We start from the raw sequence: 23418 nt of genomic DNA on the forward strand, positions 1-23418 counted from the left end.
GGTTCAGAACCACATTACGAAACGTATCTCTGAGGAGTTACTGCAGAAAAATAGACATTTGATCTTCTTGGTAAGATGTCACACTGAATCTACCAGCGCGAATGAAAAGTACAAAAAACGAGACAGAAAAAGCGCTGCTCTTGCGATTGAAGTTTATTGAAGCATACATAGATGACATAGCCAAGCCAAGCAACACTACAGAACACACAATAACCAATTTTTTACAGAAAATGACATGACATGAACACCTCCGTAACTGCTCTCATGAAGAAAGTAAGCCACGCTGCAAGATAGCATGATGTACAGTTCACTGACAGATTCGTCACCTAGTCGCAAGATATGCCTATAGCCTCAAAGATTTCCCGGCTAATCTGCAATATATGAACAGGGAAAAAGGTTGTAGCGGAAAGTTAGCGGTAGCAGCCTTTATACGCTTTAGAGTGATCGACCAAGTTGATTCTCTGTCATTCCCTAAATACCCCTCGTGCTCTACTTAATGTAAACTAATACACCTGCCAGCTCGTCGACCTACCTTCACCCTTCGGCAACACAACGGCATTTGATAAACCACATTCATTTTGCAAGGGCGCTTTAACTCATGTTTCGCCCGACAGGAATCACTCAAAGCACATTCGCTGCTTAATGCTCAGCGATGTCACAAATTCTAGAAAACTTATACGAAGCAGTGAACACCAGTGCCACGGCATACCTTTTTCGACATTTACACAAATTACGCGACAACATACGTACTGTATTTGATAGAAAAAACCGGTCAACTCGTTGTGTTTGTTAGCCGTGTAGGAATGCAGTTATGGCTGCTCATAAGCTGCAAATTCCTGTAAGGTAAGAAAAATCCTTGCACTCACCTGTCGGGACATTTTGGTCCGTAGGAGTGCTGTAAGAGTTCCACAGTGCGTCTAAGATGCGAGCCCCGCTGCTAGGCTATTTTTGGAAAAGGAGCTGCAGGATGCAATGCCGCCTGTCTTTTTGGCTCCTCGCTGTCCAGCTCTAGTTAGTTCTCGCAAATCTCTGCAGAACAGCTTCATACCTTTTAGCAATTTATCGCCCCCTCTAGTAGTAACATGGCTGGGAAATTAGCCGAGAAGCATGTTCTTGGCAATTACACCCGTGCTGTGAAAGTATACATTCATCAGGACAGAGTCCAGGGTGGACACCGCAATTCCTTCCTGTGCGGAGATTCAAAGAAGGATGCTCGCGCAGGCTTGTAACATAAGCACTACCTTCGTACGATGTATCCTCGAAATTTCCGATCATGGCCGGCGTCCGCACGCGGCTAGATAAGGGAGCTTGGGCGTTGGTGCTAGAAAAATCGGGGCCTGTGCGTTACAAACAAGGGAAATAGGTAACGGTTTGCATGCGGCAGTGCGACGACGACAAATAGGTCCGGCATTATTGTAAGATAAGGCCAACGCCGCTGCAGTTGAACAAAATTTGCTTGCCATTGAGCGTTCGCCAATAAGAGGGGTTGCGTCTGTGGAGGCGCTATAGAGATACATGGAATATTAGTTAAGTGCGACGGACAACAAGGGCAGTCAGACAGCAAACAGACTAGATGCCAATGTTAGCAAAGTGTATTACAGCCGACAGCCTGTATTATAGGAATATTATCGAAGTGGCATCGAGTTCACCTGGCTGCAAGTTAGCAGGTGTCTTTGGTTGCAGTTTTTCGCGTTATAGTAGCAGCATATGCTGACATGAAAGCTGTTGGCACGGTGCTCCAGCATCCTCGCATAAAAAACATCCCAGCCGTATCTGAGAGGCGCGTGTACTGCTGAGAAATGCGGCGGCTCTTCGCCTATTCGACGCGTCGGGTTTCCTAAATTAGTATCAGACGTCTCGCAGTTCTTGTAGAGAAGGAGTTTAAAAGCTTCTTCGGGGGTGCCTTTGAAGAAGTCTCCAAACTCATCACTCTCAGATGTGGGGTCGTCAGCCTTGATGAGGAAAACTAAGATGTCTAAAATGATACGTTTATGGTTTGTTTGGGTTTAACTTGCCAACGTGACTCAGGCTATGAGGGACGCCATAGTGAAGACCTCCGAAAAATTCGACCACTGGCGGTGCATACGATTTCGTGGTGGTCACGGCTGCTCAAACGCCCATGCATGCTAACCCAGTACTCGATATCCACTGTATCTGTGCCGGAGAATGTACCGGGATCTGAAAAGTGGCAAATGATGACCGTAGGGACTGCGGATGTTCGTGTGGTGTATATGACGTTCGAAACAGGCAGCAGAGCTTGGTAACTGAAGGCACCAGCGGACTTCAGTGTTAGGGCTAGCATGAGACTGCTCCTCTACACACAATATACTAAAATAATACGTTTGCACAAGGCAAATATATACAATGAAAGCGACGGCAAAAACACTGCTAAACAGCTATAATAAAGAGCGCCGAAACCAAGCAGGCACTTCATCCTCTTCTTTCTTCAATCCTACGGCCGTGATAATATGCAGCAAAGTATCTAATATAAATACTGTTTCTAGAAAGAAGACGGCGCAATGCACGGATACACAGAATAGGAACACAATCGCGCACCGACTCGCCCAGCTCTCCTCTCAACTGGTATCATAATATATGTTTGCTTTCAAGGAATGAACATATGCTGGCTATATGAACAGAACACACCTGCTTGAGTTCTTCATCAGCACTGGCATCAGACTGAAACGAGTGCAGTTTTAGCTAGTTTTTATAAAAAGTACAAACACGTTGATATCGGCGGCGATTACGTCGTGAGATGTCAATTGAACCAAACTTCTTTGACTCCTGCCCCTTCAGTCCCGTTCCTGACTTCGAGGCGGACACAAAACACTTGCTATGCACAAGCCACTCTTTGCTTGCTCTCCGGCAGAAACACGTGCCCTGATGCGGACCACACCAAAGGCGTCCACGAGAGGTATAAAATTGGATTTTTGGGCCGTACCACTGGATGTTACCGGACTTTATTATGGAGTGCAATGTGCACATATATTTGTAGATACTTTATTGCAGGAGGCACACTGTCGCAATGAAAAAACCCCAACTGCTTTCTGTTTAATTCAACTTTGTTTTTCGCCATTTCCTTCACCAATGTCCACGAGAACTCCCAACCTCCGGTGCTAATCAAGGTAAACCAGCGAGAACAGGACACTGGAAAAAATTGACGGAGAGGAACAACAAAAACAAAAACCCTAAAGGTTTTCAGCAAGAGAAATATTCCTTAAGGGAGGAGTGAACTGCGAAATAATGTGTTAAATTACAGAAAAAAACTAAATGCGTGCTAGAGCATCAAGGGCAGAGAAACAGAAATCTTTATATTCATCGCGTGTAAATGAAAAAAAGTTAAGAAAATAAGAAAAAATTGAGTATACCACACCGACACCGATGGAGCGCTTTTCGAGAAGCTGTCTTGCATAGGATCGGAATTTGAGTACTGAAATCGTCGCTGCCATGGCTTGCGTCCTTGTCAAGGTGAGGGCGGGGTACTCCATTACTGTTCGGAGCGCGTACGGTCTCTCAGTATGCAGACTCTACAGCGCAACCTTGCAGAATAACAAGGTCATTAAAATTCGAACCGTTCTTTTATTTCAGCTGAAGTTTCCTGTTGCCGCTTTCTTGCGCAAAGCACGCTGGAGCTCCATTTTGTATAAAAAGCCCCACCAACCAAGACCACTCAGCAGTTGGCTCAACCGCAGCTGAAAGTCACCATGGTAAGCACAACCCTTTGATTGCTTTAGATTCCCTGTATCGCTTGTGAAGAAACATGGCAAACTGATTGAGATAATCCATTATGCCAGAAACGCGAGCTTTTTATCCAAAAGAGCGGCCCCTAATATCTAAACCTAGGTCCTCACTGATTTTTGCAGGAGCTGTATACATCCTTCTTGAATGCATATTTCAATTATGAAATTTATTCGCCGCTGCTGGTAACACCTGGTTAAGCAGTTAGGACATATAATTATTTCTTTCTATGTCGCTACCAGACGGGCGTTGTTTTAAAAGATAAGCTTTCCAAGTTCTTATTTTGCCAGCTACGCAGTCTGCAGCCAGGTGATCTAGGTAATATTTTAATGTTTTATACGAACCTCCCCAGAGCTAAACAGCATCCCAAAGTTCGCAGTTTCCGAGTTCAAAGAAGATCCCTGCAAACAGAAATATCCCAATTTTTTTTTCCAGATCCGTGCTTGCGTCCTCTTGGCTCTTGCCACCAGCGCTCTTGCTGGCTACACCGGCTACGGCCTGGGGTATGGCCTTGGCTACGGCGGCCTCGGCTACGGCCTTGGATACGGAGGCTTGGGCTACGGCCTCGGCTATGGAGGCTACGGCTACGGTCTTGGCTACGCTGGCTACGCTCCATCTGTGGCCACCGTTGCCCATGCTCCAGCTGTCGCCACTGTCGCCCACGCTGCCCCAGCCGTCGCTAGCTACGCTGTCGCCCCAGCTGTGACTCGCGTTGCCGCCTACCACGCTGCCCCAGCTGTTGCTACCTACGCCGCTGCTCCAGCCGTGACCAAGGTGGCCACCACCTACGCCGCTGCCCCAGCCGTCACCACTGTCGCTCACGCTGCTCCAGTCGCCACCTACGCCGCTGCCCCAGCCGTCGCCACCGTCGCTCACGCTGCTCCAGTCGCCACCTACGCCGCTGCCCCAGCTTTCGCTGCTGTCCACGCCGCTCCAGCTGTTGCCACCACCACCGTTGCTCACGCTGCTCCAGCTGTCGCTGCCTACCACGCCGCTCCAGTCTACGGCTACGGTGTTGGCACTCTCGGCTACGGTGCCGGCCACTACGGTTTCGGACATGGTCTCCTCGGCTACGGCCTGAACTACGGCTACGGCCTCGGCTCTCCATTCCACTACGGCGCTCTTCTCCGCAAGAAGAAGTGTGAGTATGAGTTTATATCTGCGTTAATACGACAAAATATAGGTTGGTCCGCAAAACTTTCCGGCTTTGTTATGAAACTCCGTCATCGGACGACAAAGATCGCGCACCCTTGTGACGTCATCAAAACTTGTCCACTTCAAACTGCCCGCACTGACTGGTGGCAGCTCAATGCAATTGCCATCTGTGGACGTTGGCGCTGGGCATGTACCATATCGAAGCTTGGAAAGAGCAACCGGGGTCTCAGCCTCATCAGAGGCAGCGTTTTACCCAGCCACCTGCCTAGGAAATGGCACATAGCTTAACCGCTGCACAACTGTGTCAGTAGTGGTATGAGAACTCCCAGCAATCTATAAATGCGATTGAGATGGTCGGGTAATCGCCAGCGCGTGACCCCGACAGGACGAATCTCAGGGAACCGCAAAATGTGAAAATCTGAGGGCCAACACATTTTTAAATAGTCCTAAACTCCATTAGTGGGAATTTTTCGGTAGATTCAGGTCGATTGTTCAGTCAGATTAGGATGATCACGTAAGATACTCCAATAGGAGATACTTGAATACTCTAGGAGGTGTTGAGTAATGCATACTATGTAACGCAAGCGAGCCGGTTTAAACAGGAGTTTTAGCTTGTAAATCTCAAGTACCTCAGACCCTGATTTTCAATATCATAGCAGGCAACATAAACGCTGAGATATTTTTTAGGAATGTGGTTAAGAATCACCCCGAATTCTTTCTCACGCCTTTCGCTGACACATAGCGCAGGAAAGGCATCTAATCGTCACTCTAATAGGAACGCTGCTGTTCCGCATGAGGAACTTCGTGACCAACGCGTCAATTTTAAGACAAGTTATTTTGCTGTGTACCCTAACTATTAACCTTGTAAATGCAGATGAATGCGTTTGTTTGCTTTGCTGGTAGCTCTTATAGACATAATGGTCTAAAATATCTACTGCACTTACGGTTTAGGATCAAGTTTTTCTCAGGGTTGCATACTACAAATGCTGTCGGCTTATGTAATGTCTAACAATGAATTTTTTTTCCTTCGTTTTCAGAATTCTTCCAGCTGCAACTCATTCGACTAACAAAAACACAAGTTATGGCTGCCTGTTCTCTCTATGCGTGAGCTTCGTGCAAGGCGCTGAAGGAGAAATAAAATTATTTTCTACAAAACTACATTCCGTGTGTCTAAGTTTTTCGCTCATATTGCACCTGTATTTATATCATTTGTTCTTCATATCTGAACTCAATTCTGCTTTTTCTTCTCGTGGTGTGCAAGAGTGTAGCGAGAAAGTGTCTTGACGCTACATTAAGGGTCGAAAAATTCTTGGGGGTCAAGGGTCGTTGTTACGTTTCTTTTATCCCATGAAAAAAGATCACAACCACACTGTAGGGACAGCTTGGTTATACGTACCGATTCTGCCGAAGCTTGCGTCATGTCGACCAAGGCAATTAAGTTATTTCCTCAAGGCAGTGGACATCGGTACATCAGTCACTTGGCATCTTGAAGATGGTTGCTTGGCAGAGTCCGCTGAGCGTTTTGGTAATAAGCGTACACAGCGACAATACATAACAAAGAAAACATAGAAATTGTGATCGGTACAATAAACAAAGCAAAATAATCAAATAAATATAAGCCGGGAAAATGAAATAGAACTGTGGCTTTACATTTATCACTATTTATTTTATACCTGGAGCATAGAGAGAAGCCTACATTAAGCGGTCATATTCAGCTGATGTAGAACTAATATCTTTAAGAGCGAATGTTGTTATAGGTTTGATTTACCTATCTAGCCCTCAATTTTTTCGTGAAATCAAAAGCTTGAGCCGTAGGAGCTTAATTACTTGACTAATTGCTTTAGCTTACCTAGCTTACCTCAAAAATAAAATTGCAAAATAAAAGTTCATATAATCCTTTTCAACTCAATTGTATAGACGCTACAATGGCTAGATGGCAAATTTAGAGAGGAAAATCTATCTCTCCACGTGTGAGCGAGTGAAGGATAAAAGGAAGTGGCGTGTGGCAAAGTGGCTTGGCAGGTTATGATGAGAGCTGTTGAATGTACCACCAAAAGTTGGCGGCCACGGGAAGATCCACACAGAGGGTGGCTACCGTGGAAGGAGGAGGTTCTGGTGAGGGCGTAAGAATGCGCCACCTGATGGTGGTACCACGGCAGAATGTAAGGTCATGTGGATACAGAAAAGGTATAGCAGCTTTCGTTCAGTACACATCCAACGCCGGCAAGTAAAGCTGTACAAATTTTTAAGGTGCTCAAAATATGCCTTTACTTGATCCTTCAAAGTATCAATAGTAAAACTTTGAAAATGCCAGTGCTATATGAATATCGAATTATGAAATTTTACTTTCATTAAGCAACACTTTTCATCTAACTACTTATGTTGCAGCTCTAAAACTTGTGGCTGCTGTTTATCTAAGCATGTGAATCTCGTTGACTAAACACAGCCACTTTCGTTATTTTGAATTGCGTTACAATATAGTGGTTATACAATTTCTCCACTTCTTCGAAAACAGTTTCGTTTATAATTAAAATTTTTTGAAGCAAATGCGTCTGCTTCTTTTGATTACGTACTACATGAATTTCATAAAGTTAAAGAAACACATCGAGGTGAATATAAGGTTGTTTGCGGAGGAAACATTCCTTGAGTGCACGAACAGTCTGATTTCAGAAACGGCTGTTTTTTCAGATCGATTGTGCTTTCGCAACTATAAATTGCGCCTCCAGTTTTGCCTTTACTGGAGGCCGTCCCTAGGGGCCTTTCTTCAACTATAGTAGGATACAAATTAAAAAAACAACAGTTGTTAATACCGCGACACGGTCCGCGGCACGCTGTATTACTCCGCTAGCCAGTCACAAAAGTACACGAAATCAAATTTTTAATGTTTGACATTATTAAACATGCCAGGTATCAATATTCAATAGTTTATAACTTTTTCTTGTGATTAGCTGTTTGTTTAGGCGACAAGAGAAGCTTTATCAATGTACTCCTTTTTTGTCGTGAAGGAATTCAGTGCGCCGGTCACTGCAGACCTTAGTTGTATCTCACTATACCTCTCTTGCTTTTTGGGGAAGATTAGAAATGTCTGAGCTTGTTATCAGGGTTACGACTATGCTGCTCAGAGCCTTATTACAAAACATTTAACAAAGGACATTTTGGTTTGCTCGTAGCGTGTTTTTATTTCGCGAATTGACAAAAAAACGAGGAGTCTCTGTCTTCGTACTGTGTTCGAAAAATAAAACGCTGCAAGAAGCGTTCTTAAACTACTAAATCTTCGGTCTGCGACAAGCTACAGAGAAAAACGATTGCTCTACAGCTATAAAAAATATTTTCAATGAGCCAAAGCAGAAATTTAGGCATTTATACTTTAATTCCAGAATGTTATCTTTGACTTAGATGAAACAGTTTTCGAAGCGAGTTTTATTCTTGAAAGAAAAAAGGAAAGTGCCAACGCATCCTGCTTGACCCCGCAGCCTATTTAAAAGTGAATTATACCCCTGCCACACTAGGATATTTAATGTCATTCGATTCGAATGACATTAGCGTCTATAATGTCAGTAATCGGCTCCTACACAAGAACGCTTCATGTCATTAGCTTCGAATGACGTTCACCGTAGAATGAGTTTGAAGCACTTTTTAGCGTTCTTCTAGCGCCGCCACGTTGGCTGAGTGGTTATGGCGCTCGGCTGCTGGCCCGAAAGGCACGGGTTCGATCCCGGCCGCGGCGGTCGACTTTCGATGGAGGCCAAAATCTAGAGGCCCGTGTGCTGGGCGATGTCAGTGCACGTTAAAGAACCTCAGGTGGTCGAAATTTCCGGAGCCCTTCACTACGGCGTCTCTCATAGCCTGAGTTGCTTCGGGACGTTAAACCCCCATAAACCATAAACCATCATTGGCGTTCTATCTCGAACTCAATATCTACTCAGGATACCTGACACGTAGCTGAAACAAACAATTCGAGAAAATTGGTGACGGCCTAGTTCTGCTAGGCCAGCATATACGTGGCGTAAATAAATGAAATGAAATGAAACACACTCTCGCGATGTGCATTGCACATCGTTGTCTTCATCAACTAATACCACAATCAAACTAATGTACACACTCTCGCGCTGTCCACTGCACATCGTCGTCTTCAGCCACTAATAATACAGTCGAACTGAAATAGTCGCCAGAAGTGCCGACGACCCAGCAAAGCAAAACCATGATCTAACCAGGCTAAACACATGCTTTTGCACCTCTACTAGGTTTCACTAAGTTAACACGCTATCACTTCTTTGCCACAGCTTTCATCGTTTTTTTTCTTTAAAGCATAAAATACTTTTTCGTGCTATTCTCGGAAAGTTAAGGCGAACATCGTTCGAATTTAAAGCTGAAGATGAGGGGAGAATGTCGTCCCGAGAATAAGACTAAGCTTTCCCGAATTTTTTTTAAACTCTTGATTGAAAGGTTTAATGCAGAAAAAATCTTATGCTCCAAACGGGACTTGAACAAATGGTTGCTAGTTTTATTTTACTTAAGGCTATAACAGCTTTTGCTGCAAAAGCAGACTCCTGTCGACTGGCTCGAACTGGATCACTATCACTGTCGCGTGCCGACGGAAGGAAGTTTATTGATGTAGATTACAAAGATTTAAATAATAGGCGTGCGTTGCAGAAACCACACCTACCGAAATGATGAAGCAAGCTGCTGCAGTCGCAGGTAACCTCGATGCCGCCCTGTAACCTGGCAGGCAGGTGTTCGAAGATTAGGTAAAGCATAATTGCTCATATCATAACTAGAAGCCAGTTCGACACTAAGAACAGCATTGCTAAAGTGCGGCGCCAATTTGTTATGGAGCGAAACATAAGAAAAAAATCAAATAAAAGGCATCCTACGAGAGTTAAATTTCATTAGCTTACGAGTGCACAATATCCTCGAGAGATGCACCAAGAAGGACTCCTTCAAAACTTTGTGACCGGCGCTTTTTTTCGCCCCCGCATTTTTGTGCGTTTCCCGCAGGCCTTCGCTTCGTTTGTGACAAACTTTGCGTGTGGCCAACTCATCGGCTGCAGAGAACGTCCATAAATCTACAGCAGCGAACGCTAGCGTTCATTCAGCTTTCATCCAGCTGACCGACCTCGCATGAAGCGCGTGATGCCATTGCAAAATAAATTGTACGGGAAAACAGAATTCAGTCAACTTACACCCCTTTAGTGCAGCACACAGCTGGTGCTGTTTCGCACGTTGTGTTGGTCGAAAACGGGACTTTTAACACGCAAACAATTGCACAATGTCTCAACGTGTAGGCTGCAGTGAGCCAAAGAAGCGTAAGTTGACCACATGCTCAGCCGGAGCGCAATGTTTCGCAGAACTTAGATTAATCTAAAAAATTATCACCACTCTGCATTTCTGCACCAGTGGCCTCCAGCAGAACGAAGGCGCGCTGTCTTTTTTTCTTTATTGAGAGCTGGTGGTACAAGCACACGGTACTTCTCAGATATTTCAGCATATCGCCAATCATATCCAACTTTCCACTGCGCGGAAATTACCGAATTCAACGCGCTCGCGACAAAGTTGACAAGTTGACGATGTGCGCGCACGTGAGTCTGTGCGTGCTAAAAAAGAAAAAAAAAACAGAAATTTTCCAGTCTCAGTACAATCGTGGCCTGCGAAAAGTGGCTCAATTAGATGAATTCACTAAGAAAGACACCGCTTCACAGGCCTACTAGCAATCACAGGAGAAGGTGAATGCCATTCACAGATCGCTGTTGTGAACTTCTTACATACAACACCCACACGTAGCCTAATTGCACAAAGTTAGTGCCTAATAACGATGATGATGTCCTCAGGCTTAATGGTACATACCCACGGTGGGTGATTTGCCAGGGTGCATTGCGGATACAGACGCACAAATAGAAAAAGATTGCAGTATTTGGATAATTATGTGTCTAACAATGGAATGTGTTCAAAAAAATGAAAAAACAACGGAAAAGAAAAAGCAGTGAACTCTAAATCTAGCAGAGGAATAAGTCTGATGTAATTATTCAGTCGTGAATATAAGCCCACACTGGTTACAGGGAATACCCCTTGGCGGTATTCAAGCGAGGGGGATATCCAAGTAAACTTTACGGAGCGATGCGAATCCCCGGGAAAAGATTAAAAAGTGACCTACGGACTCAATTTCGCCACAACTTTCATGAAGAGAGAGAGAGGGTTTATTGATAAGAAAGGCAGAGAGGTTGGCCTGAAAAATAAATATCTGGCCTGCTACTCTGCTCTGGGGGACGTTCTCTATAATGGGCACAACTTGCCTCCTTTCGGAATTGACGAGGAGGGCGACGGCTAGGTACTGGGCCCTGCCAGACACCCGCCACATCCCCCTTAAACGGCTAGATCCGACGATGACCTTTTCAGTTCTTCGCTGAATACCTCGCCCTATTGCATGCGTTATCCGTAGACTACGTTTAAATGTCGCATTCACGCGCAAATACTTGCACTTAATAGGACAAACGGACTCCCCGGAATGTACCACATGTGGCGCGCTAGAGACTATAGAACATGTTTTAGTGGCGTGTCCAGCGTATGCACGTGAAAGACTCATAATCGCATCTGCTCTGAAGCCTATGGACACATCGCTCCTCTCTGAGGATTTTATCCTCGGCGCTTGGCCAGATAGTTTTAGAACTGTAAAGGCAACGCGAGCGCTCTCACGCTTTTTGAGCGACACGGACCTTGTCTCGCGTTTGTGATGTCAGAAAGTGGGCCTTTTTTTTTAAGTAGTTTTTCATCTGCCTCCTCCCATCATCATCGTTCCCCACTCATGAAGGTTGGTGATAGACAACACAAATCGACTAAAATAAAGATTTAGTCCCGGTATTCTGCAGCGCAAGAGGGTCATGGACACCTCACATCGCCTTGAACTATGCATCCGCACAGTACGAGGAAATGCCAGTCGCTTAAAATCCGCCGAAGCAATTCAAGGTTTATGGCTCAAGCTGTGGAGACATTTGAATTATTGAAAGCGTGCTATAGTCGAGTGGACTGTATCTGGGAGGAACGAGGCAATAGATAAACCGAGGGTGGACCAAATATCGAGCGCGAATTCCTGCACTCGGCCTTTCTCCTCCTCGTCTGTTCAGTGCTCATTTAATTGTGAGACTCTCCCAGTTGGTTTCCACGCTCGGCGCGCTGCTTACTGCATATTTCGGAGCCTATTGACGGCGAGACATCTTCCCTCGCGAAAGCGCTGTGGACACGTCCAAGCCGTAGTTGCACTGATCAAGGCGTGGCGTTCGCCACGTGAAGTTCGCGTTTACGCAATTTTCTGTCTTATAATAGGTATGTTTTCGCCAAAAATGAGATATTTGTTATCACATGACGTCAACCAATTAGTCTGGCATGACCTAATGCATTTTTAAGTGTTCTTTTAAAGCAACTGGGCCGTTGCAACATGTCACGCATGCGACGTGAACATGACGTGAAGCGCTAGCAGCGCGGGAAAATGTGTCGAAGAAGACAATGTGGCGCCACGGCATACTGCTCTAAAACGCTGCGACTTTGCCCACGGGCGGACACCACCGCCACCGTTCTGTCGACTACCCCGTCGACGCGGCAGCAATAAATGTGGCCGCGGTAGAGCAGTCCACCGCTATACGTTGGGCGCGACCTAAGATCACACTTTTTTTTCTGGGGGGGGGGGGGGGGGGGGGGGGCTGTATTTCTCTTTCAAAACTAGATATTTTTAAAGTGCCTAAAACATGCGTCTAAATGGCGCCGTCAGTGATTCAATAATAAAATTTGGAGCATAGAGACATTCTAGAAAGATATATTTATTAATTTTTAATTTTGATTAGGCAACATGTTTGAAGCAACTACTTAATATATGAGCAATGAATCTTGGCAAAAATCAGCGTAGCTTAGAAACTGATATAAAATAATTCCTCATACCGTTATATCGGGCTCAATTTCTATATGCTTATTATGCAACTTTTGCACTTGCTATCAACACAAAAGCGCTCGCAACTAACAAAACCTTTTATCGAACACAATTTTGTGAGTTCAGTACATGCACCAAAGATTCAGTGCAATAAGAGAAAATAATCGAGGTGAATGTATATATTGGCCTTGGAAGAAATTTAGCTTAAATAGACGCTTAAAAGTAGTCCATACAATTAAGGTCCAGAGTAGAAATCTATTCTCTGCTTTGTTTGAATATGTTGACGTTTCTCCTGCACAACAAAAAAACACAATAATTACCGAGGCGATTTCACTTAGAAACTATCGACTCAGCCTATTCTGACTCGGGACGTCGTCTCCGAAGACGGCGGGTTGTCACGACATTGAAGTAATGGGAATCAGAGCACAGCCCCTGAGATCGGTGCTAAAAGTGTGGACGCATGTAATTACCGGCAAAATCTGCATGCGATGGTTATACCTGTATTTCGTTTCTTGGCGTTTTCTTGGATCTGAAAGCTCCACTTTGGATTAGAGGGGTCTCTGTTACTATAATTTCGTACCCAATCAATAAAACCAACTCGGATTTATCATCAATGTCCCCTTAAATACATGACACTGTGTTTTAGATTGCTCCGTTTTATGTTTGGTCACGTTATCGCCATTCTAGAGTGCGCCTTGAGAACACTAATGCTGATGTTTTCATTGAGCTGCCTGATCAAGCATTTCCAGGAGTTTTCCTTTATCTTCCTTTCCTTCGCGGTGTTGTTCAAACCCAAACGTTTGCACTTATGCAGGTGCAAGTGCAAGTGCAAGTAGGTTGCGCACCTCTCTAGGCTGCTGGTTGGTTCTAAACGCACCGCCGAACACCCACCGCTAAAATCGGTACAAGCGTCCCCGGCCTGGCGCCCGGCTTTCTCTTGGGGCGTTGGCTTGGGAGAAACTCCGTAAACCCCGCTGTGACCCTCAAGGGCCAAGCCCAGTTTCGAACGACAACGTAGCTTGGTAAAGGTGGTGCCCTTCGGCCAACGCGGTTTGAATGCGAGCAATGCCTCGATGCGCTGTCACTGGGCGCTCGCACACCCTAGAACAACGGCATCTCCTCGTCATGGAGGACAAAGCAGCCTAAGCGCCACGGGGTCCCAGCGACGACGCTTGCCCTCTCGCGAGATGCACACACAGTAGCCTGCCGTTCTTTCCACTGAGAGCACGACTCTCGCCGAACCTTCGTCCGCTGGCACACAGCAGCATCAGCCTGATCATGTCTGCTGGTGTTTCGCGATAAGAAGTTCAAAACCGTTCATGAATTGCTCTTCTGCGCAGCCAAAAAAAATTAAACACGGTGTGGTTGTTTCTGCCCTCAGATCGGCCCTAGTAAAATCATGCCTGCACTGTGCTTAAAAGCTTTTATTGAAAAGGCCGCTAGCCTGAGAGCAGTAGCGTTCCTGGAAGCGACCCTTTCAAGTCTGTGCGAGTGAATCTCTATCGGGTACCACACGGCCAGCAGTTGGCGCAAGCGTGAAAAGAAAAAGATTGCTGCAATCCCGTACATTCATAGAACTTCACATCTGCTGAAACAATAAGGTGAACGCTTTCATGAAGACATTATTTTCTATGCCTTCGCCAAGCATTGCCGTTTGTGAGAGGCGGTCGAATAATTGGTAGCGGTTTAACTTTGATAAACCGATCAGACATGCGGAGGCAGGTGGTGATTATTCAATTGCAGCAGGCACTTAAGCGCCATCTTAAGGGCTTGACACGTTGTATTTTTATTGTTTAGTGTCCGTATAAGCAGAATTGCTCATTCTCTATTTAACATTCATGAATGGCGGCGTGTCCTCATACCACTAATAGAGCAGTGGGGCAGCGGTTTAGTGATGCGCCACTGCATTGGCAGGTGTCTGCTCCTATAACAGCCACCCGTAGCGACCGAGCGACCCAAGGTGTTCAGGTATGCACAGATAGTACCCGGTTCAAAACCTGGCGTAGTGAAGCTTTCGCTTCAAGAACGAGCAGACGCAACAACCTGATCCATCAGTACAGTCTGTAGCATCAAGCATGTTAACAAATGTGTTGAATGCTGTAAAATTGCAGTCAACAAAATTCTAACGATGTGCCGTTTTTCTTACATCGGCCAAACCGGCCGCTGCTTAAACATAGCCCTTATGGAGCATAACAGTTATTTTAACCGAGGTCGCTATAATCTGGCAGACCACTGCAGTGAATGTGACCAGCTAGGAAAACGTAAGCGACGAGCGCCAAAAATTTGAGCACACCACTGTTCTTTTTACAAGCCTTAACCAACTCACACGCGAGCTAAAGGAAGCGTATTACATCGCAAAATCAGTTGACACGTACATCAGCACCCCTTCAGTCACCCTAACAAGCCCTTAAATAGCTTTCCTAGATGGCACTTGATTTTATCTCCGGTATTTCTTCTTTTGGTGCCGATATTCGCTGCTTTGTAATACGCGTGTAATCCGCTCCTGATTAGGATCCCTGGTGCTGATTCATTCAATATTAGATTCTTGTCTCTTGTACCTTCGCCTCTTTTGTACATACATTGCTGTTTTTTACCGAATAAACGTTCAGTTGCGGGTGAGCGGAGGTGTCGTGCTGTCGTTTTCTTCCCTGCGTCTTCATCTTTTTCTCGCTCGTTAACCATGACCACGTACCAACTTTCCCAACCTGCCACGTTAACTCAATCGTTTGCCCTCGTTACCATTGCGTTTTCCTTGTGGTTCAGAAGCACATTACGGAACGTATCTCTTAGGTGTTACTGCAGAAGAAAAGACATTTGATCTTCTTGGTAAGATGTCGCACTGAATCTGCCAGCGCGAATGAAGAGGACAAAAAACGAGACACGAAAAGCGCTGCTCTCGCAATTGAAGTTTATGGAAGCATACATAGATCACATATCAAGCCAAGCAACACTACAGAACACACAATAACCAAATTTTCCCGGCAAATAATATGACATGAACCCCTCCGTAAACAGCTCTGATGAAGAAAGCCAGCAACGCTGCAAGGTAGCACGATGTACAGTTCCCTGACAGATTCGTCACCTAGTCGCAAGATAGGCCTATAGCCTCAATGATTTCCCGCCTAATCTTCAATAAATGAACAGGCAAGAAGTCTGTAGCGGAAAGATATGTTTAGCAGCCTTTACGCCCTTTACAATGATCGCCCAAGTTGATTATCTGTCATTCCCTAAAGACCCCTCGTGCTCTACTTATTGTAAACTAATACACCTGCCAGTTCGACCTACTTGCACCCTTCGGCAACACAACGGCATTTTATAAACCACATTCAATTTGCAAGGACGGTTTAACTCAAGTTTCGCCCGACAGGAATCACTTACTCAAACCACATTCGCTGCTTAATGTTCAACCATTTCACAGATGCTAGAAACCTTATTCGGAGCAGTGAACACCAGTGCCACGGCATACCTTTTTCGACATTTACACAAATTACACGACAACGTATGTACTGTATTTGCTTGAAAAGACCGATCAACTCGTTGTGTTTGTTAGCCGTGTAGGAATGCAGTTATGGCAGCTCATAAGCTGCAAATTCCTGTCAGGTAAGGAAAATCCTTGTACTCACCTATCGGGACATTTTGGTACGTAGGAGTGCCGTAAGGGTTCTACAGTGCGTCTCAGATGCAAGCCCCGCTCCTAGGATATTTTTGAAAAGGCAGGTGCAGGAGGCAATGCCATCTGTCTTTTTCGCCCCTCGCTGTCCAGCTCTAGTTAGTTCTCGCAAATCTCCGCACAACAGCTTCATACCTTTTAGCAATTCATCGCCCCCTCTAGTAGTAACATGGTTGGGAAATACTCTGTTCGTTAGCCGAGAAGCCTGTTCTTGGCAATTAGACCCGTGCTGTGAAAGTATACATTCATCAGGACACAGTCCAGGGTGGACACCGCAATTCCTTCCTGTACGAAGATTCAAAGAAAGATGCTCGCGCAGGCTTGTAACAGCAGCACCACCTTCGTACGCTGTATCCTGAAAATTTCCAATCATGGCCGGCGTCCTCACGCGGCTGGATATGTGCTGAGGCAAAATGGAGTGGCTGGATAACGGATCTTGAGCGTTGGTGTTAGAAAACTCGGGGCCTGTGCTTTAGAAACGAGGGAAATAGGTAACGGTCTCCATGCGGCAGTTCGACAAGGACCAAGAGATCCGTCATTATCGTAAGATAAGGCCAATGCCGCAGCAGTTGAACAAAATGTGCTTGTCTTTGCGTGTTCGCCAATAAGACGGGCTGCGTCTGTCGAGGCGCTATAGGGATACGCGGAATATTAGTTAAGTGCGACGGATAACAAGAGCAGTCAGAGAGCAAACAGACTAGATGCCAATGTTATAAAAGTGTTTTATAGCCGACAGCCTGTATTATAGGAATATTATCGGAGTGGCCTCGAGTTCACATGGCTGCAAGTTAGCAGGTACCATTGGTTGCATTTCTTCGCGTTCTAGTCGCGGCATATGCTCACATGAAGGAAGTTGGCACAGTGGTGCTGCATCCTCGCATAAAAAAACGTCGCAGCCGTATCTGAGAGGCGCGTGTACTGCTGAGAAATGCGGCGGATCTTCGCCTATTCGGAGCGTCGGTTTTCCTAGATTAGTATCACACGTCTCGCAGTTCTTGTAGAGAAGCAGATTAAAGGCTTCGTCGGCGGTGCCTTTGACGAAGTCTCCAATCTCATCGCTCTGAGATGTGGGGTCGGCAGCTTTGATGCGCAGAACTAACATGTCTAAAACGAGAGGTTTATGGTCTAGTTCGCTTTAACTTGACAACGTGACTCAGGCTATGAGGGACGCCATAGTGAAGCCCTCCGGAAATTTCCACCATCGGCGGTGCTTACGACTTCGTAGTGATTTTGCACGTAGCAGGCGAGCTCGTTCCTATCTGGAGATTGGCGATTGACGGGTTTACTCAACATATCGGAATGCATCAACTTGCAGACGCCCCAGCTCGTTATTTCGTCTTTGTGACTTTTAACCCGCACGCTAGCCATGAATTTCAAATAGAATATGACGTACGCCACCACGAGTGTGGGATTCCACTAGTCAGGGCTGCTCACACGCCCATGCATGCTGACCCAGTACTCGACATCTACTGTATCTGTGCCGGAGAATGTACCAAAATCTGAAAAGTGCGAAATGACGACCGTAGCGACGGCGGATGTTCATGTGGTGTATATGTCGTTCGAAAAAGGCAGCAGAGCTTGGCAACTGAAGGCACCTGCGGACTTCAGTGTTAGGGCTAGCATGAGACTGCGCCTGCACAACAACATATTAAAATAATAAGTTTACACAAGGCAAATATATACAATGTAATAGACGGCCAAAAACAGTGCCAAACAGTTATGATAAAGAGCGTTGAACCCGAACAGGCACTTCATCCTCTTCTTTCTTCAAACCTACGACCGTGACAACATGCGGCAAAGTATCCAATAGGTATGACGATTCTAGAAAGAACACCGCACAAAGCACGGATACACAGAAATGGAACACAATCGTGCACCGACTCGCCCAGCTCTCCACTTAACTGGTATCATGATATATGTTTTCTTCAAGGAATGAACAAATGCTGGCTACATGAAATGAACACACCCCCTTGAGCTCTTCATCAGCACTGGCATCAAATTGAAAAGAGTGCAATTTTAGCAAGTTTCTATAAAAACCACAAACGTCTTGAAATCGGCGGCTATTACGTCGTGAGATGCTAATTGAATCCAACTTCTTTCACTCTTGCCCCTTGTGCCCCGTTCCTGTGTTCGAGGCGGACTCAAAACACTTGCTTTGGACAAACTCCTCTTTGCTTGCTATCCGGCAGAAACACGTGCTCCGGTGCGGACCACCCCCAGGACGTCAACCAGAGGTATTAAAATGGATTTTGGGCCATGCAATTGGATGAACTGGACTTTCTTAGGGAGTGCAGTGTGTACATATATTTGTAAATACTTTAATCCAGAAAGCACACTGTCTAAATAAAAAAAACCCAACTTCTTTCTCGGAAATTCAACTTTGTTTTTCGCCATTTCCTTCACCAATGTCCACGCGAACTCCCATCCTCCGGTGTTACTCAAGGTAAAGCAGCGAGAGCAGGACACTGGAAAAAATTGACGGAGAGGAACAACAAAAACAAAAACCCTAAAGGTTTTCAGCAAGAGAAATATTCCTTAAGGGAGGAGTGAACTGCGAAATAATGCGATAAATGACAGAAAAAAAAAAACAAAATACGTGCTAACGCATCAAGGGTAGAGAAGCAAGAATCTTTATACTCATCGCATCTAAATGAAAAAAAAGGTAAGTAAATTAGAAAAAATTGAGTATATCACACCGACACCGATAGAGCGCTGTTCGAGAAGCTGTCTTGCATACGATTGGTATTGAAGTACTGAAATCATCGTTCCTATGACTTGCATCCTTGACAAGGTGAACGCGGGGTACTCAATTACTGTTCGGAGCGCGTACGGTCTCTCAGTATGCAGGCTCTGCACCGGAAACGTGCCGAATAACAAGGTCATTAAAATTCAAATCCTTTTTTTTATTTCAGCTGAACTTTCCTGTAGCCGCATTCTTGCGCAAAGCACGCTGGAGCTCCATTTTGTATAAAAAGCCCCACCAACTAAGCCCACTCTGCAGTTGGCTCAACCGCAGCTCAAAGTCACCATGGTGAGCACACCCCTTTGATTGCTTTAGATTCCTTGTATGGCATGTGAAGAAACATGACAAAATGACTGAGATAATGCATTACACCAGAAACGCGAGCTCTTTATCCAAAAGAGCGGCCCCTAATATCTAAACCTAGGTCATCACTGATTGCTGCAACAGCGGATAACATCCTTCTTGAATGCATGTTTCAATTATGAAATTTATTCAGCGCTGCCAGCAACACCTATGAAAGCAGTAACGACATATAATAATGCCTTTAAATGTCTCTACTAGACGGGTGATAATATAAAAGATAAACATTCCAAGTTATTATTTTGGCAGCTACGCTGTCTGCAGCCAAGTGACGTAGGCATAACATACTTTCTATACGCGCCTTGACAGACCTAAACAACCACCCACAATTCGCAGTTTAGGAGTTAAAACAAGCCCTCTGCAAATAGAAATATCCCAACAAATTTATTTTCCAGATCCGTGCTTGCGTCCTCTTGGCTCTTGCTACCAGCGCTCTTGCTGGCTACACCGGCTACGGCCTGGGCTATGGCCTTGGCTACGGTGGCCTCGGCTACGGCCTTGGCTACGGAGGCTTGGGCTACGGCCTCGGGTACGGAGGTTATGGCTACGGTCTTGGCTACGCTGGCTACGCTCCATCTGTGGCCACCGTTGCCCACGCTCCAGCTGTCGCCACTGTCGCCCACGCTGCCCCAGCTGTGACCACCGTCGCCCACGCTGCCCCAGCCGTGGCTAGCTACGCCGTCGCCCCAGCTGTGACTCGCGTTGCCGCCTACCACGCTGCCCCAGCTGTCGCTACCTACGCTGCTGCTCCAGTTGTTGCCGCTGCTCCAGCCGTCACCACTGTCGCCCACGCTGCCCCAGCCGTCGCCACCGTCGCTCACGCCGCTCCAGTCGCCACCTACGCCGCTGCCCCAGCTTTCGCTGCCGTCCACGCCGCCCCAGCTGTTGCCACCACCACCGTTGCTCACGCTGCCCCAGCTGTCGCTGCCTACCACGCCGCCCCAGTCTACGGCTACGGTGTTGGCACTCTCGGCTACGGCGCCGGCCACTACGGTTTCGGCCATGGTCTCCTCGGCTACGGCCTGAACTACGGCTACGGCCTCGGCTCTCCATTCCACTACGGCGCTCTTCTCCGCAAGAAGAAGTGTGAGTACGAGTTTATATGCCATTAATACGACATAATATAGGTTAGTCCGCAAAACTTTCCGGCTTCTTTGTTATGAAACTCCATCATCGGACGAGAAAGATCGCACGGCCTTGTGACGTCATTAAAATCTGCTCATTGTGGCAGGTGGCATCGTGCACGCCTAATGGTGTTCAAAACATCCGCCATGACTCGTGCCAGTTCAATGCAATTGCCACCTGTGGACCTTGGCACTGGGCATGAACCATATCGGAGCTAGGAAAGAGCAACCGGGGACTCAGCGTCACCAGTGGCAGTGTTTTAGCCAGCCACCAGCCGAGTAAATGACACATTGCTTAACCGCTGCACAAGTGTGCCAGTAGTACTATTAGAACTCCCAGCGATCTATAAATGCGATTGAGATGGTTGGGTAATTGCCAACGCACGACCCCGACAGGACGAATCGCAGAGAACTGCAAAATTTGAAAATCTGAGGGCCAACAAAATTTTTAATAGGTGCTACATTCCATCAGTGGGAATTGTTCGGTAGATTGAGGCCGATTGTTCAGTCGGATTGGGGTGATCACATGAGATAATAAAATGGGAGGTACTTGAATATCTTAGATGTTGATTAATGCTTACTATATATCGCAAGTGAACCGGTTCAAACAGAAGTTTTAGCTTGTAAATCTCAATAACTTCAGACCCCGATTTTGAACATCATAGCAGCCAGCATAAATGCTATATTTTTTTAAGAATGTGGTTAAGAAGCACCCCAAATTTCAGCACGCCCTGTGCTGAAACATAGCGCAGGAAATGCATCTAATCGACATCCTAATAGGAACGCTGCTGTTCCGTTCCGCATGAGGAACTTCGGGACGAACGCGTCAATTTTAAGACAAGTTCATTTGCTGTGGATCCTAACTATTACCCTTTTCAATGCACATGAATGCGTTTGTTTGCTTTGCTGGTAGCTTTTATAGACATAATGGTCTAAAATATCTACTGCGCTTATGATTTAGGATTAAGTTTTTCTCAGTGTTGCATACTACAAATGCTGTAGACGTCTGTTATGTCTAACAATGGATTTTTTTAATTTCCTTCGTTTTCAGAATTCTTCCAGCTGCAACTCATTCGACTAACAAGAATACAAGATATGGCTGCCTATTCCCTCTATGCGTGAGCTTCGTGCCCGGCGCTGAAGGAGAAATAAAGTTATTTCCTACAAAACTACATTGCGATCAAGTCTCAAAGTATTTAGCTCATATCGCACCTGTATTTTCATCATTTTTTTTCTGCATATCTACATTCAACTCTGCTTTTTCCTCTGGTGGTGTGCATGAGTGTAGTGAGGAAGTGTCTTGACCTTACATTAAGGGTCGAAAAATTCTTGGGTGTCAAGGGCCGTTGTTACGTTTCTATTATCCCATGAAAAGGGACGACAACCACACTGTAGTAACTGCTTGGTTATACGTACCGTTTCTGTCGAGGCTTGCATCATGTCGACCAAGGCAATCAGGATCTTTCCTCAAGGCAATGGACATCGGGACGCCAGTCACTGGGCATCTTGCAATTGGTTGCGAGGCAGAATCCACTGAGCGTTTAGGTAATGAGCTTACACAGCGGCAACACATGACAAAGAAAACAAAGAAATTGTGATCAGTACAAAAAACAAAGCAATAAAAATCATATAAATATAAGCTGGAAAAATGAAATACAACGGTACCTTAACATTTATACTTATTTATCTTATTCCTGGAGCATAGAGAGAAGCCTACATTAAGCGGTCATAGTCAGCTGATGTAGAACTAATATCTTTAAGAGCGAAAGCTGTTATAGGTTTGATTTACCTATCTAGCCCTCAATTTTGCCGTGAAAGCAACAGCGTGAGCCGTAGGAGCTTAATTACTTGACAAATTGCGTTAGCTTACCTGGCTTACCTCAAAAATGGAATTGCACAATAAAAGTTAATTTAATCCTATTCGATTCAATTGTATAGACGGCAACATGGCTAGGTGGAAAATTTAAGAGTTGAAAATCTCTCTCTCCACGTGTGAGCGAGTGAAGGAAAAGAGGAGGTACGGGTGTCCCAGTGGCTTGGGAGGTTATGATAAGAGGTGAGGAATGTGCCACCGAAAGTTGGCGGCCACAGGAAGGTCCACACAGAGGGTGGCGTCCGCGGAAGAGGAGGTTCTGATGAGGGCGCAAGAATGCGCCACCTGACGGTGGCGCCATGGCAGAATGTAAGGTCATGTGGATACAGAAAACATAGAGCAGCTTTCGCTGAGTCACATCCAAAGCCGGCAAATCTAGCTGCAAAAATTTTTAAAGTGCTGGCAATATGTCTTTTAATGAGCCTTCAAAGTATGGTAAAACCTTGAAAATGCCAGTGCCACGGCCAATCAATGGAGGCGCGCCTGTGCGCCCATTGAGCGGCCGTGCCAGTGCTATATGAATATCGAATTATGAAATTTTACTTTCATTAAGCAACACTTTTCATCTAACTACTTAAGTTGCAGCTATAAACTTTTGCCTGTTGTTTACCTAAGCCTGTGTACCTCATTGACTAAACACAGCCCTTTTCGTTATTTTGAATTACGTTTTAATATAGCGGTTATACAATTTCTCCACTTCTTCGAAAACAGTTTCGTTTAAAATTAAAAAGTTTTATAGCAAACGCGTTTGGTTTCTTCCATTACGTACTCCATCAATTTCAAAAAGTTACAGAAACACATCGAGGTGAATATCAGGTTGGTTGCCGAGAAAAGTTTCCT

General features: G+C 45.6%; 1 protein-coding gene across 1 annotated transcript; it reads left to right on the top strand.

Annotated features, from left to right (window-relative positions):
* Positions 1-3687: 3687 nt before the first annotated feature.
* LOC144119756 (uncharacterized) lies at positions 3688-21877 on the top strand. Its single transcript, XM_077652299.1, has 5 exons — positions 3688-3707; positions 4174-4879; positions 19454-19509; positions 19977-20667; positions 21757-21877. Coding segments are annotated over exons 1-5 (1458 nt in total). The 5' UTR covers positions 3688-3704; the 3' UTR covers positions 21759-21877.
* Positions 21878-23418: the final 1541 nt, after the last annotated feature.

This window comes from Amblyomma americanum, chromosome 2 (assembly GCF_052857255.1).
Source record: "Amblyomma americanum isolate KBUSLIRL-KWMA chromosome 2, ASM5285725v1, whole genome shotgun sequence".
Lineage (NCBI taxonomy): Eukaryota > Metazoa > Arthropoda > Arachnida > Ixodida > Ixodidae > Amblyomma > Amblyomma americanum.

Bases quoted from the DNA above. Each gene is read 5' to 3' on its own strand.
- LOC144119756 (XM_077652299.1), top strand. The intron at 4,880-19,453 runs GTGAGTATGAGT...TTGTATAAAAAG, and splicing joins TCTTCTCCGCAAGAAGAAGT to CCCCACCAACTAAGCCCACT. The intron at 19,510-19,976 runs GTGAGCACACCC...TTTATTTTCCAG, and splicing joins CGCAGCTCAAAGTCACCATG to ATCCGTGCTTGCGTCCTCTT.